Consider the following 18360-nt stretch of genomic DNA (forward strand, 5'->3'; position numbering starts at 1 on the left):
TATACCCAATAGCATGTGAGCTGCCGCTAGCGGCTCAGTCAGTGCACATATACTGTAGCGCCATCACACTAGGCTGATTCTGCCTGCACCGCTTGCCCATTGCTGAGACAGTCTATATAAGTAATGTACATTACTGAACTCCATGATACAAATGCCATCATGTGTGTTCTTATGGTACAGGAGAAACGTCTCGACTAGTCAGTCACTGTCTGCTGCGGTCCTGAAGATCCCCATGCTGCTAGCAGAATGCATGTGAATCTAATGCTGGCCATATATTAGTTATTTCGCTGGCTCATGCGATGCATCGGTGTCTTTTTGTGCACATCGTGAATTGGTACGGTCATATGTGCAGGCCTGAGGGGTGCGAGATGGATTCTATGATCTTACGTGCTGCATAGGGATCTGTTGAGATTGCATGTGAAAAAACACCTCAGGATTTGTGCCCAAATCGTCCGATGGATCGCACGATCTGCGGCATTAAATCTTTAAGATTATCGCAAGCTTTTTACATAAGGCCGTTCATGAGAGGATCGTGTCAATTGGAACATTTAACATTGTTCCCTATGGGAAATCGCGGTAATCGCATCGCATGCGATTTTTTGGTCGCATGCAATGCGACCGACCCGATTTTTTTTCCTTACGATGCCCACGATCAAAATCGTGGGCGCCCTTCTAGGTAAAGAGTACCGTACATTGTGTGAAATTTGTTTGAAGTTTGACATCCAAACACCACTCACACACAGCAGCGTATAAAGAAAATGATCGACCCGACAATCAACCAAGTGAAATAATGGCAGAGACGGACACGTGTTGTATTTATCTAACATTTTATTATATCATGTTCTTTTTTACGGGCCTCAATACCAAGCTACAGGTTGACAAACTGAGCACCGTTTGAGGTTCCATGCAGTGACGGGAGGTAACTGTTCACCAGGAAGAGCGGACATATTTTGGGAGGTATGGGGATTCTAAAAGATTGCTGTTCTTGTAGATCCAGTTTTTGGAGCGATCCATTTGCCATGTTGGTGTGAAGCAGAGAATTATCGCGGCCTCCACTTATTGTCCCACTGCAATGACCAGAGGTACACTGAAGGTTCTTCTTGATAGTAGGGTGTTGACCATCTTGTCAACACATACAGCGGATGATCACAATGCTGTAGTTACTTCACTCTGACACATGAAGGTCCTCAAGGAGGACTATACTCCATTTATTTAGATGGGCAATGGAATAAATATGTGGACTGGCCAGGATATGGTTTAAAAAAAAAAAAAAAAGGGGGGAGGGGGGGTTTAATCTTGGAACGGAGGCTCAATCACCCCAAATCCTTGTGACACGTGGAGTGTCCTTGTGAACGCAGCTTACAGAATGTTCCTCATCTCCGTAATTACTAAGAGGAAATGATACGCTAACATGTTCCACTACTAGTAAGCCGACTGAAAAAACTCACCTCTGGAAACCGGCTACAAGAGGAGGTTTCAGTTAAGACGTCTACCCAGGGTGAGCCTTAGCTCCAGCAACATAGGTGTAACCTATTCATGCACACGACAGTAATAACTATTGCGAATCATTCTTAAAATAGCCAACACCGTTATTTAGCCAGAGGAACCCAAGTATATATTACTGTGTATTGGACAGGGGGCCTTTTGGGCAGCAAAGTCATTAACTCCCACACAAGTCAGATTTCAAAGTCTGCACCTCGATGCAGTCCCCCATCCTCAAGAACCCCCCTTCAGACCTAGTGCAGCTCACGAGGAGGATGAGAGTTCCTGGTCTGCAGGAGTAGAAGGATTGTGCAGTGTGAGGACTCGGAAGAACAGGCCATGAAGTGTGGGAGATTCCCCCCCAGCGTCTGCCTTGCACATTCTTCATGTCAGGCTGGGAGGGAGCTCTAGTTCTCTAGGAAAGCCACGTAGTCGGTGAGCCTGGCCAGCTGCTGTTCGTTGGGGATCAGAGACAGGGGTGCAGAATCTGTGTGGAAAGCAGAAAAACAAAACAGTCACTCCAGCTTCCCACCCAAAAATGTACCGGTGTAACCATGCAGGTCCACCCACCCTCACCCCAGACCTGCAGTGCTTTAGGAAATTAGGAACAGAACATTTTATGCTGCGCCTACCCCAGCCCAGAAACCGTGAGACACAGACAGATTTATTTTTAGTGATGAGCTAGATGGGGAGGGGGGCTGGGCCAGATGTGACCTCATTCCTCGTGACTCTGGGAAGTTGCTTTTCTTTCAAATTAAACTGTTTTATTTTTATTTAAATTGTATTATTAACTACACAAATCGTCCAGAATGTTCTAGCACTGGTGTTAATTACAGAACTCATAAGGAATGTTACAGAAAAAGTACCAAAGAGAGTAAACCTCACCAGGTGCACACATAGGGGAAATAAAGGCTTGACGGAGCTAACAAACGAATGAGCAACTGCATAGGATTTGTATTAGACACACAACATAAATCTTCAGGCAAACCAGAATGTGACCCAGAAACAAAGAGTGAACTTACAGAGCACCCTACCTGGCTTCTTCGGCATTACCATGCGTGTTGCAGAATCAGCCTGCCAACCCTGTTCTAAGACACCTGTAAGGGTACAAGGGAGAGTTCCAAACCACAGGAGTAAACACAAATAATAGGGATAATAATGAATTCTATATAGGACGTGTGTATATCTGTGTGCAATGGAGTCTCTGAATCTGTACAGGAAGTGGCCCATACAGCTGCACACATTGCCTTAAGTCGCAGTCCGGCCCGCAACAAGGAAACCCAACATGTCTGATTTTCATAGAGTTGCTGATTCCAAACAGAATAGGATCAAACTGTTGAATCAGGGATTTTTAACATGCAACATTTTGCTGATGCCTCGCCTTTTGTAGAAGACCGCAAGTGTTTTTAATTGACTAGCGGCGCTGACGTATGGCCCGCATGACAGTGGACCCAATTCAGACCTGCTTGCTGAGCTGAGAATGTTTGGAGCCCAGCGAGCAACTAGCCACCACCCACGCCAAACACATGCCATTGAATGATTTTTCTCCTGCGCGCACCGCTGAATGAGCCAGAATATACTTGACTCTGAAGGCTGTTTTAACCCAACGGCTGGGGAGGGATGCCTGCATTTTCTGGGGAATGCCCAGAAAATGCCAGCGGCACGCTCCCAAATGCCACCCTGCGAGCAGCCAACCGTAACTCGCTGGCTTCGGGCGGACGTCCCGCACATATGCACTGCATGCACAGCCATTGGAGAAAGAAAATAAAATAAATCACTCAGACTGCGAATTCGCATCCCGGTGAACGGGCCCCCCTAGGTTAAAAGAATGTTGTAGTTAACGTCCAAACAACATCAGCCTTGTGCTGGCCACATCGGTCTCTCTTGGAGACAGATAAACATCCCCTGTAACCCTTCAAGTGCACTTCTCTCTACAGCAGGGGGCTTCAACAAGTGTTCCTGCTAGGCTGTTTTAGCGGGGGGCGCTTCGCCCTGCATGATCTTGTGGTAGGGTGCACGGGGAAGCCCAGCGCCGTCATAGACGGCGATGCCCGGCGCTCCAGCACAGTGACGGCAGTGTCCGGGCCCGCCCCCTTTAATGCAGTGCCCGGGCCCGTCCTTTTTCATGACAGCGCCGGCTGAGCAACCATATGGCCAGTGATTGGAGTGTGCACTGATGAGAAATCGCTGGGTGCGCACTCCCGTTTTGAGCCCCCTAATGGTCGCTGGTCAGAGGAGCATACTCCTCCCACCAGCGACTTCCCCCGCCTCTTCTCCCGGCAGTGTGACATTTTCATCAGCGACCATCTCTGGTCGAATTCCCAAATTATGCACACAAGGACAAGATCATGTGGGGTGCAGTTACCTGCTTTCACGTGCCGTCTCACCGGGATTTGAATCGAATTGCCCCCTTAGAGTGTATGGTCAGTTTACAGCAGGCAATGTAATTATGTTACAGCACAACCAGTTATGCTCAGACTGTCCCCTCTCGTGCAGGATCATCTTTGTTCCCCAAGTCTCAGTGTGAGAGAACATATACATCATTTCCAATTTGTGAAAGCACACAAAATGTGGATTTCTCCATTAATACATATTAACCCTATATGACTTACCTTTTACAGCCTCTTCTACAGGAAGACCAACAAAGGCAGCTAAATCATCAGCAGAAATTGATGTGTAAGCTTGCGACACCAAAATAAATGCTCGCCGCCTTGTTTCATCTGGCATGAAGAAAAACCCAAAACATTTCATTCAAATTAACTCGCTAGAATGAAGGTTTACATTTAAATGCCTGTCCTTGTGTTTCCCTCCTATATACCTATAGATTGTAAGCTTGCAGCAGGGCCCTCCTACCTCCAAGTCTGTCTGTTGTTACCCAGTTTGTGTTTATCACTGTCTACTATTGTAAAGCGCAACGGAATCTGCTGCGCTATATAAGACGCTGTAACGGAATCTGCTGTGCTATATAAGACACTGTAACGGAATCTGCTGTGCTATATAAGACGCTGTAACGGAATCTGCTGCGCTATATAAGACACTGTAACGGAATCTGCTGTGCTATATAAGACGCTGTAACGGAATCTGCTGCGCTATATAAGACACTGTAACGGAATCTGCTGCGCTATATAAGTAACTGTAACGGAATCTGCTGCGCTATATAAGATACTGTAACGGAATCTGCTGCGCTATATAAGACACTAACTGAATCTGCTGCGCTATATAAGACACTGTAACGGAATCTGCTGCGCTATATAAGACACTGTAACGGAATCTGCTGCGCTATATAAGATACTGTAACGGAATCTGCTGCGCTATATAAGACACTGTAACGGAATCTGCTGCGCTATATAAGACGCTGTAACGGAATCTGCTGCGCTATATAAGACGCTGTAACGGAATCTGCTGTGCTATATAAGACACTAACGGAATCTGCTGCTCTATATAAGACACTGTAACGGAATCTGCTGCGCTATATAAGAAACTGTAACGGAATCTGCTGCGCTATATAAGAAACTGTAAATAAATAAATCCAATTCCTATACCAACATTGCAATTCTATTCCCCCTTAAGGAGCAATTATTCTTAGACATGGGCTCCCCCTAGTGGCCACAGCAATGTACACTAGTGACATGCAACCTTAAGCCAGGTACACATTAGACAATGCACAAGCAAAGCAATTTCCCACAAAACGACACAGTGCATACACACTATGCAACCTTACAAACGACCTAATGATATAAATCGTACAGTCGTTTTAATATATTAAGTATACATGAACGCAGTCCGCACGATCAGCAGATTGAGCTGCAGACCGGTCCCAGAGATCTACCAACAGTTCATGTTTTCCAGACCACCTGTGGATCTGTAGAATGTGTGGGTTACGGTGCCCACACACGGCAGGATTATCTTCTTCGTTCAAATCGCACCATGTTTATTTTCCCTTGCGATGCGATATTTGCCTCCGCGTAGTGAATATCACAAGGCAAAATAGTATGTGCATGCGGGTATTATTGTACGGGTGGCGGACGCGGTCCCGACAGTCATTAACCAGATGTCGGGACCCCGACTGTTAAACTCCGACAGACGGGTGCCAGACGGCCACCCGCTATTCTTGCTCGTGGGGGTCCACGACCCCCATAGAGGGAGAATAGAATAGGTGGCGAGTGTAGCGAGCCACCGCGCCACGCAAGGGGCTTTGTTGTGCTCACCCTGCTGTCTGAGTCCGGATCCCAACTGTTGGTACCCTATACCACACTCTTATTGTACATACTATTGTAGTGTATCGCACAATCTATACAGTACAAATTGCATAGCACATCTCACTGTGTGTGGGCACCATTAGGTATGAATATATGTTGGAAATGTGACAGTTCGTATTGACTGCAACTGTGAATCAGTTGGGGGGGGGGGGGGGGGGTCGTCAGGGAAACGTGACCTGTTGGAGGTCAGTTTGGTCAGCCCAGGCCTAATATGTACCCAGCTTTATGCACTTTGGAGGGCCACATGGACAGCCGGGTGTGGTATGGGACTCCGACAGTCAGGATCCCAACAGTCATTTTCCCGACCGCTCGGAGTCAGACAGCATGGCAAGCGCAAAAAAGCGGTGGCTCGCTACGTGAGCCACCTATTCTAATCTCCCCTATGGGGGTCGTGGATCCCGTCCAGCACCCGGACAGCCTATAGGGCTTCACATATTTATTAATAGGAGAAGGGAGACTTTCATTACAGACCTATTTCAATGATACAGTTGTCTGAGCAGGGCACATCATATACCCAAAGGTCATGGTCCCTCGTACAAAGCAATCAATTCCAATACCAAGGTTTTGCATATCTGAGTTGTGTGGCCGCCTGCCATTTACAATGCATCACCATTGTGCTCTGGAAAATTATGACAGTGGGTATACTCTCCCTGTACACCTGCTGGGTGGACTGGAAACTGTGACAGTTATTTGCAGTCACCTGCTAAGCAGGGAATTTTCCAGAATTTTGACTCCTAAGGGGGTTAAGTAATATGTTACACTCAGCAAACCTCTGCCCGGCTGGAACATCGGCTAGTTACTTTTCTCAGTGGTAAATTAATTCTACTGGGTATCCAGATAACAATCTAGTACAGGAGTACAATCGCCTGGCTTCCCAGCAATGTACACAAGGCAGCAGCGCACTGCAGTAAAAGAAGGTTTCCTTACCACGTACAGACTCCATGATTGGTTGTATGGTTTCAGACCACTGATGGGCGGCAATGGTAGAATAAATCCCAGGGAATTCCCTTTGCCAGATCCTCTGCCCCACATCCCAGATCCAAGCAAGCTCTGCACTGGCCTGCAGAGAAGTAGAATATATAAGCAATGTGAACCATCAGCCAGAATGTGACGTAGGATATACACATGAGAGGTGGTAAAGCCAGATTTAGGAGACAGAAAACCAGATATGTAGTATAGATTTCTACACTGTGGGCGTACGCAAAGCAGCGGTGTCTGTTTTTCCATGCACTTACGAGGTGTACTTCTGCAGAACTGCATGGCTATCCAAAGTACTGTGGAAATCAGTCTGACCGCCTAATATGTGTAACTGTGTCAGCAGAGAATTCTCTCCTAGCATAAATTTACCATCGGCGTGTAGATGGAATTGCCCAGCTTAATCAGACCTGGCAGTTTCAGGCCCATTGGGCTAGTACCTATAATACAGTCCATGTCTAGTGTCCACGTATTTAGGAAACACTGCCATCTGCTGGCAGAGAGTTAAACTACATCTTACTCTCACAAATCCAAACACAGAAGGTAACAGACTAGCTTTCGGAGCTTTTGCTTGGAGCAGACTCACTAGTAGCGATACAAGTTGCTGGATAGAGCTGGCAGAAATCGGCATCTTTTCATAGGAGAGGTATCTATACGCAGCGTTACTTGACATGTATGTGTACATGGTATGTATGAAAACCGAGAACTTGGGAGGCAAATTACTTTTCTCCAAGTTATCTGCAAACATCTTTTAGCTGTCACCAGACTATTGTATAGCGACAGAAATCATTCATATGTTCTATCATATATAAAACACCTGGGCTGGCTGTACATGGGAGATCCAGCAATGGTTGCAAGATCTTACGCATGCCCAGTGGATGGCCAGGAAGTAAGAGTACATTAGAACTAGGCTCCTGTACTGTGGGTCTTACACAGATCACTGGAGGGCAGACTTATCGATAAGAGGACATTATTGCACATCTCCCCCAAAAGGCCAATTGCAATAGTCTGCTCTTTGTGGGGGCTGGCACTATGGTGACTAGATTTAAATGGGCAGTTAATATAAAGACAAAATCAGGATGAATGAGTAAATCCGAGAGTTAAACAGTACCCCCATTTGTTCAATGCTTGCGGAACAGTATTGCCCTTCTTCTAGTGTTCGTTCTAGCACCCGCCAACTTTGAAAACCCATGCAGTTCCTTTTCCCTGCCTGGGGTGTCGCTGTCTGCTGTAGTGCTTCTAGTACAGTGCGGTCTGTATATCAACACTGATATACATACCACACTGTGCTAGAAGCACTACAGCAGACAGCGACACCGGGTGCTAGAACGAACACTATCCTCTTGATCACCATTACTCCCTCTCTGTCTGAACAGAGTTGCACAGGTTGTATTTATGGCAGTATATTATTGCTACATAAATTATTTTGTCAATTATAATTGTGCAGGATTTCAGCGATAAATTGCTACTCAAGTTAAAGCAGCCATCAGCCTTATAACTTCGCCAAAAGTCCTGGCTTACGTTCAGCAGTGAACAGAGGAAAAATCATTCGATGTTGAGTAGCATCAAATGATTTTTCCTCATGTGTGCAGGCGCATGCGTGTGGATGGGGACGTGCGTTCACTGGTGCGGCCTAACAGCCATAGCTCCTGGGATAAATGCTAGGAGCTGTCCAATTACTGCCCGCTAGCCTCACACTTCTAGGTTTCTGCTCGCACCCTCCTGAGTAGTGAACAGAAACCAGAGTTATCTAGTGTTTCCGGGATTAGTCATTCCGGGGTAGATTTATTAAGCTCAGTGAAGTGATGAAGTGTATGGTTTTTATCACTGGCCAAGTTTTTGTTTAATACCAAATACTATAATTCAACTAGTGTATAAGACACTCTCACAACAAGCATACATTGCTCATCAACATTCCAATGGGTGGAATTATACAGTACATCGGTGCTCCCATATCACAGACTGGCTTACATACCACAGAAATCACAAATGATACAATATATAACTTACAGATTTAACAGCCGGCGGGACCCTTTTCCACAGATATCGGGCATTATTCCTGGTAAAGACAAACACTAGCTGTAATGAGCAGTAATAATATTAATACTTTTGTAACAGAACGACCAGAGGTGGAAGCACTTACATGTCATTGTGTAACAGGTATAGGGCTAGCAGTTGGCAGTACACCTGGGGGGTAGCAACACCGCCTGGGGCCTGAAAAAGATACAGGTTTAGTTAGTTATGGGGTTTTCCACAAGCTTTGTTAGTCGTACAGCAGAGTTAAACCTTTCAGGTGAAGAGTCTAGTCCGGCTCAACAGCCCTAGCGCTAGTAGCAAATTCGGTACTTGTTTCCTAGATCGGCGCCCACGATTTCCATTGTATGGGCTCCTAAAAATCGCATCGCATCCCCCTGGAATATTGCGGCATGTGATGCAATTCGATTTTGAATTGTACAAGCACCCATGCCATGAGATGTGATGGGTGCTTACAATGAGATGTAACCCCCAGTATCCACGCCATCCCGAAGCGTGGCGGTACGCGTCCTCAGACCTTTTCATACCCCCACTATGCACGTCGGCGTGGAGTTGATTTCAGACAGTGTGGCAATTTTTAGGATCTAAAAAGGTAAAACAAACATCTACACATAGGGTGACACATGTACAGTGAAGAGCTTATATCCCTGAGTTACATACACAGGGCCATGGCTCTCATACAGCACGAGTTGTCATTATGTAAATGGGAGGGGGGCATGTGATCCGCACAGGAAAGGGTTGCTCCGCACACTGGGTCCCTCCCTGTGAAGTGCCTGCAAGTACTTCACTATACAGGAAAGTACTCGTTCTTCACTGGTAGCAGATGCTGAGCCAGATCCGGGCCATCCCATTTTTTGGGGGTCACAGCAGCCAAAGTCACAAACCTGCCACGCCCACCCGGAATGGACCGAACAAACCTGCATTGGACCGCTCCCACAAAGTGGTTGGTTGCACTCTGCAAATGCTTTGTCACCGCCCCTGAATTATTGGCAGTGATCGCAAATTACACTTAATTGCAGGCCAGGTTTCACAAAATGAGGATGCAGGACTTGGCATCGGCAACCCGGGAGATGGAGACCTGCAGCAACATCCCAAGAGATGCGGAGCAGCAGCTACGGGAGATGGAGGCCCTCACACCCCACTGTCATCTCCCCCCCATGTGTTTCTTCTTTTTCCCTCTCATTCTCCTTTGCTGGATGTCCTCTTTCTCTCTCCTTCTGCGCTCTTCCTCTGCCCATAGTCTGTCTCTCTTCTCCCCACTTTTTCTCCCGACAGTCTTTTTCCTCCAACAGTCTCTCCCCCCCCATCTATCTCTCACACACACACACACACACACACACACACACACACTTTCTCTCGTTCCCTCTTTCCCTGACAACCGTCTCTCCCCGACACTTTCTCTTGCTCTCCCTCTTTCCCTGACACAACTCTCTCCTCAGCACTTTGTCTCTTTCCCCGACAACCCTCCCTCCCCAACACGCTCTTACTTTGCACTCGCCCTTTCTCTGACAACCTATTTCTCTCATTCCCTCCTTCTCCCTACCCACCCCTATCCCTGACACCTTCTTTGTCTCTCACTCCACTCACTTACTTCTGACCCCCCTAGAGAGAGAGCTCAAAAAGCATTATTTGACGATACCCAGAAACAGTGGAGCAGAACCCCATGGCCACCCCGTTCCAGGTATTCCCCTATCCTGACATGCCCAGACGGAACCTTCGTCTTCCCCAGAAGAGTATGCAGAATACTTAAGACATAAAAACATGTAAAACATATGTCAGTACGGTGACAGCGCCGTTTTACAAACACAGCCCTGTTACAGCGCAGCTTTTTAAATACACACACAGCCCGGGGACAGCGCAGATGGTTACACACACACAGCCCAGAGACAGCGCAGATGGTTACACACACACACACAGCCCAGAGACAGCGCAGATGGTTACACACACACACAGCCCAGAGACAGCGCAGAGGGTTACACACACAGCCCAGAGACAGCGCAGAGGGTTACACACACACACACAGCCCAGAGACAGCGCAGAGGGTTACACACACACACACACACAGCCCAGAGACAGCGCAGAGGGTTACACACACACACACAGCCCAGAGACAGCGCAGAGGGTTACACACACACAGCCCAGAGACAGCGCAGAGGGTTACACACACACACACAGCCCAGAGACAGCGCAGAGGGTTACACACACACACAGCCCAGAGACAGCGCAGAGGGTTACACACACACAGCCCAGAGACAGCGCAGAGGGTTACACACACACACACAGCCCAGAGACAGCGCAGAGGGTTACACACACACACACAGCCCAGAGACAGCGCAGAGGGTTACACACACACACACAGCCCAGAGACAGCGCAGAGGGTTACACACACACACACAGCGCAGAGGGTTACACACACACACAGCCCAGAGACAGCGCAGAGGGTTACACACACACACACACACAGCCCAGAGACAGCGCAAAGGGTTACACACACACACACACACACACACACACACACACAGCCCAGAGGGTTACACACACACAGCCCAGAGACAGCGCAGAGGGTTACACACACACACACACACAGCCCAGAGACAGCGCAGAGGGTTAAACACACACACACAGCCCAGAGACAGCGCAGAGGGTTACACACACACACACAGCCCAGAGACAGCGCAGAGGGTTACACACACACACACAGCCCAGAGACAGCGCAGAGGGTTACACACACACAGCCCAGAGACAGCGCAGAGGGTTACACACACACACACACAGCCCAGAGACAGCGCAGAGGGTTACACACACAGCCCAGAGACAGCGCAGAGGGTTACACACACACAGCCCAGAGACAGCGCAGAGGGTTACACACACACACACACACAGCCCAGAGGGTTACACACACACACAGCCCAGAGACAGCGCAGAGGGTTACACACACACAGCCCAGAGACAGCGCAGAGGGTTACACACACACACACAGCCCAGAGACAGCGCAGAGGGTTACACACACACACACAGCCCAGAGACAGCGCAGAGGGTTACACACACACACACAGCGCAGAGGGTTACACACACACACAGCCCAGAGACAGCGCAGAGGGTTACACACACACACACACACAGCCCAGAGACAGCGCAGAGGGTTACACACACACACACACACAGCCCAGAGACAGCGCAAAGGGTTACACACACACACACACACACACACAGCCCAGAGGGTTACACACACACAGCCCAGAGACAACGCAGAGGGTTACACACACACAGCCCAGAGACAGCGCAGAGGGTTACACACACACACACAGCCCAGAGACAGCGCAGAGGGTTACACACACACACACAGCCCAGAGACAGCGCAGAGGGTTACACACACACACACAGCCCAGAGACAGCGCAGAGGGTTACACACACACAGCCCAGAGACAGCGCAGAGGGTTACACACACACACACACAGCCCAGAGACAGCGCAGAGGGTTACACACACAGCCCAGAGACAGCGCAGAGGGTTACACACACACACAGCCCAGAGACAGCGCAGAGGGTTACACACACACACACAGCCCAGAGACAGCGCAGAGGGTTACACACACACACAGCGCAGAGGGTTACACACACACACAGCCCAGAGACAGCGCAGAGGGTTACACACACACAGCCCAGAGACAGCGCAGAGGGTTACACACACACAGCCCAGAGACAGCGCAGAGGGTTACACACACACACACACAGCCCAGAGACAGCGCAGAGGGTTACACACACAGCCCAGAGACAGCGCAGAGGGTTACACACACACACACACACAGCCCAGAGACAGCGCAGAGGGTTACACACACACAGCCCAGAGACAGCGCAGAGGGTTACACACACACACACAGCCCAGAGACAGCGCAGAGGGTTACAAACACACACACACACAGCCCAGAGACAGCGCAGAGGGTTACACACACACACACAGCCCAGAGACAGCGCAGAGGGTTACACACACACACACACAGCCCAGAGACAGCGCAGAGGGTTACACACATACACACAGCCCAGAGACAGCGCAGAGGGTTACACAAACACACACACACAGCCCAGAGACAGCGCAGAGGGTTACACACACACACACACACACAGCCCAGAGGGTTACACACACACAGCCCAGAGAGAGCGCAGAGGGTTACACACACACAGCCCAGAGAGAGCGCAGAGGGTTACACACACACAGCCCAGAGAGAGCGCAGAGGGTTACACACACACAGCCCAGAGAGAGCGCAGAGGGTTACACACACACAGCCCAGAGAGAGCGCAGAGGGTTACACACACACACAGCCCAGAGACAGCGCAGAGGGTTACACACACACACACACACACAGCCCAGAGACAGCGCAGAGGGTTACACACAGCCCAGAGACAGCGCAGAGGGTTACACACACACAGCCCAGAGACAGCGCAGAGGGTTACACACACACACACACACAGCCCAGAGACAGCGCAGAGGGTTACACACACACACACAGCCCAGAGACAGCGCAGAGGGTTACACACACACACACAGCCCAGAGGGTTACACACACACACACAGCCCAGAGGGTTACACACACACACACAGCCCAGAGACAGCGCAGAGGGTTACACACACACACACAGCCCAGAGACAGCGCAGAGGGTTACACACACACACAGCCCAGAGACAGCGCAGAGGGTTACACACACACAGCCCAGAGACAGCGCAGAGGGTTACACACACACACACAGCCCAGAGACAGCGCAGAGGGTTACACACACACACACACACAGCCCAGAGACAGCGCAGAGGGTTACACACACACACACACAGCCCAGAGACAGCGCAGAGGGTTACACACACAGCCCAGAGGGTTACACACACACAGCCCAGAGACAGCGCAGAGGGTTACACACACACAGCCCAGAGAGAGCGCAGAGGGTTACACACACACAGCCCAGAGAGAGCGCAGAGGGTTACACACACACAGCCCAGAGAGAGCGCAGAGGGTTACACACACACAGCCCAGAGAGAGCGCAGAGGGTTACACACACACAGCCCAGAGACAGCGCAGAGGGTTACACACACACAGCCCAGAGACAGCGCAGAGGGTTACACACACACACACACACACACACACACAGCCCAGAGACAGCGCAGAGGGTTACACACACACACACACACACACACACACAGCGCAGAGGGTTACACACACACAGCCCAGAGACAGCGCAGAGGGTTACACACACACACACAGCGCAGAGGGTTACACACACACACACACACACACACAGCCCAGAGGGTTACACACACACACACACAGCCCAGAGACAGCGCAGAGGGTTACACACACACACACACAGCCCAGAGACAGCGCAGAGGGTTACACACACACACACACACAGCCCAGAGACAGCGCAGAGGGTTACACACACACACACACAGCCCAGAGACAGCGCAGAGGGTTACACACACACAGCCCAGAGACAGCGCAGAGGGTTACACACACACAGCCCAGAGACAGCGCAGAGGGTTACACACACACACACAGCCCAGAGGGTTACACACACACACACACAGCCCAGAGACAGCGCAGAGGGTTACACACACACACACACAGCCCAGAGACAGCGCAGAGGGTTACACACACACACACAGCCCAGAGACAGCGCAGAGGGTTACACACACACACACACAGCCCAGAGACAGCGCAGAGGGTTACACACACACACACAGCCCAGAGACAGCGCAGAGGGTTACACACACACACACAGCCCAGAGACAGCGCAGAGGGTTACACACACACACACAGCCCAGAGACAGCGCAGAGGGTTACACACACACACACAGCCCAGAGACAGCGCAGAGGGTTACACACACACACACAGCCCAGAGACAGCGCAGAGGGTTACACACACACACACAGCCCAGAGACAGCGCAGAGGGTTACACACACACACACAGCCCAGAGACAGCGCAGAGGGTTACACACACACACACAGCCCAGAGACAGCGCAGAGGGTTACACACACACACACAGCCCAGAGACAGCGCAGAGGGTTACACACACACACACACAGCCCAGAGACAGCGCAGAGGGTTACACACACACACACAGCCCAGAGACAGCGCAGAGGGTTACACACACACACACAGCCCAGAGACAGCGCAGAGGGTTACACACACACACACACAGCCCAGAGACAGCGCAGAGGGTTACACACACACAGCCCAGAGACAGCGCAGAGGGTTACACACACACACACACAGCCCAGAGACAGCGCAGAGGGTTACACACACACACACACACAGCCCAGAGACAGCGCAGAGGGTTACACACACACACACACAGCCCAGAGACAGCGCAGAGGGTTACACACACACACACAGCCCAGAGACAGCGCAGAGGGTTACACACACACACAGCCCAGAGACAGCGCAGAGGGTTACACACACACACACACACAGCCCAGAGACAGCGCAGAGGGTTACACACACACACACACACAGCCCAGAGACAGCGCAGAGGGTTACACACACACACACAGCCCAGAGAGAGCGCAGAGGGTTACACACACACAGCCCAGAGAGAGCGCAGAGGGTTACACACACACACAGCCCAGAGACAGCGCAGAGGGTTACACACACACACAGCCCAGAGACAGCGCAGAGGGTTACACACACACAGCCCAGAGACAGCGCAGAGGGTTACACACACACACACAGCCCAGAGGGTTACACACACACAGCCCAGAGACAGCGCAGAGGGTTACACACACACAGCCCAGAGACAGCGCAGAGGGTTACACACACACAGCCCAGAGACAGCGCAGAGGGTTACACACACACACACAGCCCAGAGGGTTACACACACACACAGCCCAGAGACAGCGCAGAGGGTTACACACACACACACACAGCCCAGAGGGTTACACACACACACACACACAGCCCAGAGACAGCGCAGATGGTTACACACACACACAGCCCAGAGACAGCGCAGATGGTTACACACACACACAGCCCAGAGACAGCGCAGATGGTTACACACACACACAGCCCAGAGACAGCGCAGATGGTTACACACACACACACACAGCCCAGAGACAGCGCAGAGGGTTAAACACACACACACAGCCCAGAGACAGCGCAGAGGGTTACACACACACACACAGCCCAGAGACAGCGCAGAGGGTTACACACACACAGCCCAGAGACAGCGCAGAGGGTTACACACACACACACAGCCCAGAGACAGCGCAGAGGGTTACACACACACAGCGCAGAGGGTTACACACACACACAGCCCAGAGACAGCGCAGAGGGTTACACACACACACACAGCCCAGAGACAGCGCAGAGGGTTACACACACACACACACAGCCCAAAGACAGCGCAGAGGGTTACACACACACAGCGCAGAGGGTTACACACACACACACAGCCCAGAGACAGCGCAGATGGTTACACACACACACACACACAGCCCAGAGACAGCGCAGATGGTTACACACACACACACACAGCCCAGAGACAGCGCAGAGGGTTACACACACACACACACACAGCCCAGAGACAGCGCAGAGGGTTAAACACACACACACAGCCCAGAGACAGCGCAGAGGGTTACACACACACACACAGCCCAGAGACAGCGCAGAGGGTTACACACACACACACAGCCCAGAGACAGCGCAGAGGGTTACACACACACACACAGCCCAGAGACAGCGCAGAGGGTTACACACACACAGCGCAGAGGGTTACACACACACACAGCGCAGAGGGTTACACACACACACAGCGCAGAGGGTTACACACACACACACACAGCCCAGAGACAGCGCAGAGGGTTACACACACACACACAGCCCAGAGACAGCGCAGAGGGTTACACACACACACACAGCGCAGAGGGTTACACACACACACAGCCCAGAGACAGCGCAGAGGGTTACACACACACACACAGCCCAGAGACAGCGCAGAGGGTTACACACACAGCCCAGAGACAGCGCAGAGGGTTACACACACACACACAGCCCAGAGACAGCGCAGAGGGTTACACACACACAGCGCAGAGGGTTACACACACACACAGCCCAGAGACAGCGCAGAGGGTTACACACACACAGCGCAGAGGGTTACACACACACACAGCCCAGAGACAGCGCAGAGGGTTACACACACACACACACAGCCCAGAGACAGCGCAGAGGGTTACACACACACACACACAGCCCAGAGACAGCGCAGAGGGTTACACACACACAGCCCAGAGACAGCGCAGAGGGTTACACACACACAGCCCAGAGACAGCGCAGAGGGTTACACACACACTCACAGCCCAGAGACAGCGCAGAGGGTTACACACACACACACTCACAGCCCAGAGACAGCGCAGAGGGTTACACACACACACACACAGCCCAGAGACAGCGCAGAGGGTTACACACACACACACAGCCCAGAGACAGCGCAGAGGGTTACACACACACACACAGCCCAGAGACAGCGCAGAGGGTTACACACACACACACAGCCCAGAGACAGCGCAGAGGGTTACACACACACACACAGCCCAGAGACAGCGCAGAGGGTTACACACACAGCCCAGAGACAGCGCAGAGGGTTACACACACACACACAGCCCAGAGACAGCGCAGAGGGTTACACACACACAGCCCAGAGACAGCGCAGAGGGTTACACACACACACACAGCCCAGAGACAGCGCAGAGGGTTACACACACACACAGCCCAGAGACAGCGCAGAGGGTTACACACACACACACACACACACACACACACAGCACGGTGACAGTGCAGAGGGTTACACACACACACAGCACGGTGACAGCGCAGGGTTACACACACACAGCACGGTGACAGTGCAGGGTTACACACACACACACACACACACACACACAGCACGGTGACAGCGCAGGGTTACACACAGCACGGTGAGAGTGCAGGGTTACACACACACACACACACACACACACACACACAGAGCACGGTGACAGCGCAGGGTTACACACACACACACACACACACACACACACACACAGCACGGTGACAGGGTTACACGTACAGCAGAGCAGTCAGACCACTCGCACACGTTTCCCCACCTCCAGCTCCTGCTCCTCACTCTGCTCTAGAAGCCGCTGGAAGGACACCGGGTTTTCCGCCATCACGGCAACTGGCATTTTCACCTCGGTGCCCGGGGTCTCGTCCTGCACCGCCGCCAACACAGCTCTTCCGCTTCCGGGTCAGACAGGGTGCGCGCGTCCGAAGCGTCTGCCGCGGATTGGCTAGTGATGAACGGCGCCTGATTGGTGGACACGCTGGTCCAGTGACTATAAATACTAGTCTAGACTAGAGTAGTTTTGTGTGGTATGGATGGTCATCGGTGCGATTGTCTTTGATGATATGTTTAATCTTTTCCTGACCACTTATCTTAAATGTTTGAAACAGCCTGTAGTATAGACCATCTGTAGTGTATAAAAAAAACAATTTTCAGGACGCCAATGCCCTGCAGAGAGGGAGATTTTGGATTACTCTGTAATACAGAGGAAGAGCTTGTGATGGGGTGAGTTGTAGAGCAGCTACTAAGA

At 51.1% G+C, this 18360-nt stretch overlaps 1 protein-coding gene across 2 annotated transcripts; it reads right to left on the reverse strand.

Moving 5' to 3' along the window:
* Positions 1–810: 810 nt before the first annotated feature.
* COPS8 (COP9 signalosome subunit 8) lies at positions 811–18061 on the reverse strand. 2 transcript variants are annotated; one of them, XM_083154554.1, is made up of 7 exons: positions 17875–18061; positions 8860–8930; positions 8727–8775; positions 6669–6801; positions 4095–4202; positions 2517–2579; positions 811–1969 (listed from the first exon to the last, which is right to left on the reverse strand). In XM_083154554.1, exons 1-7 carry the CDS (start codon positions 17950–17952, stop codon positions 1890–1892), a joined length of 582 nt encoding a protein of 193 aa, XP_083010680.1. In that variant the 5' UTR covers positions 17953–18061; the 3' UTR covers positions 811–1889. The 2 variants fall into 2 exon arrangements, with proteins under 2 accessions (XP_083010680.1, XP_083010679.1); XM_083154553.1 differs by having other exon boundaries at positions 2505–2579; positions 17875–18060.
* Between the last annotated feature and the right edge of the window lie 299 nt (positions 18062–18360).

Source organism: Crinia signifera, chromosome 7 (genome assembly GCF_055691185.1).
Source record: "Crinia signifera chromosome 7, ASM5569118v1, whole genome shotgun sequence".
NCBI lineage: Eukaryota > Metazoa > Chordata > Amphibia > Anura > Myobatrachidae > Crinia > Crinia signifera.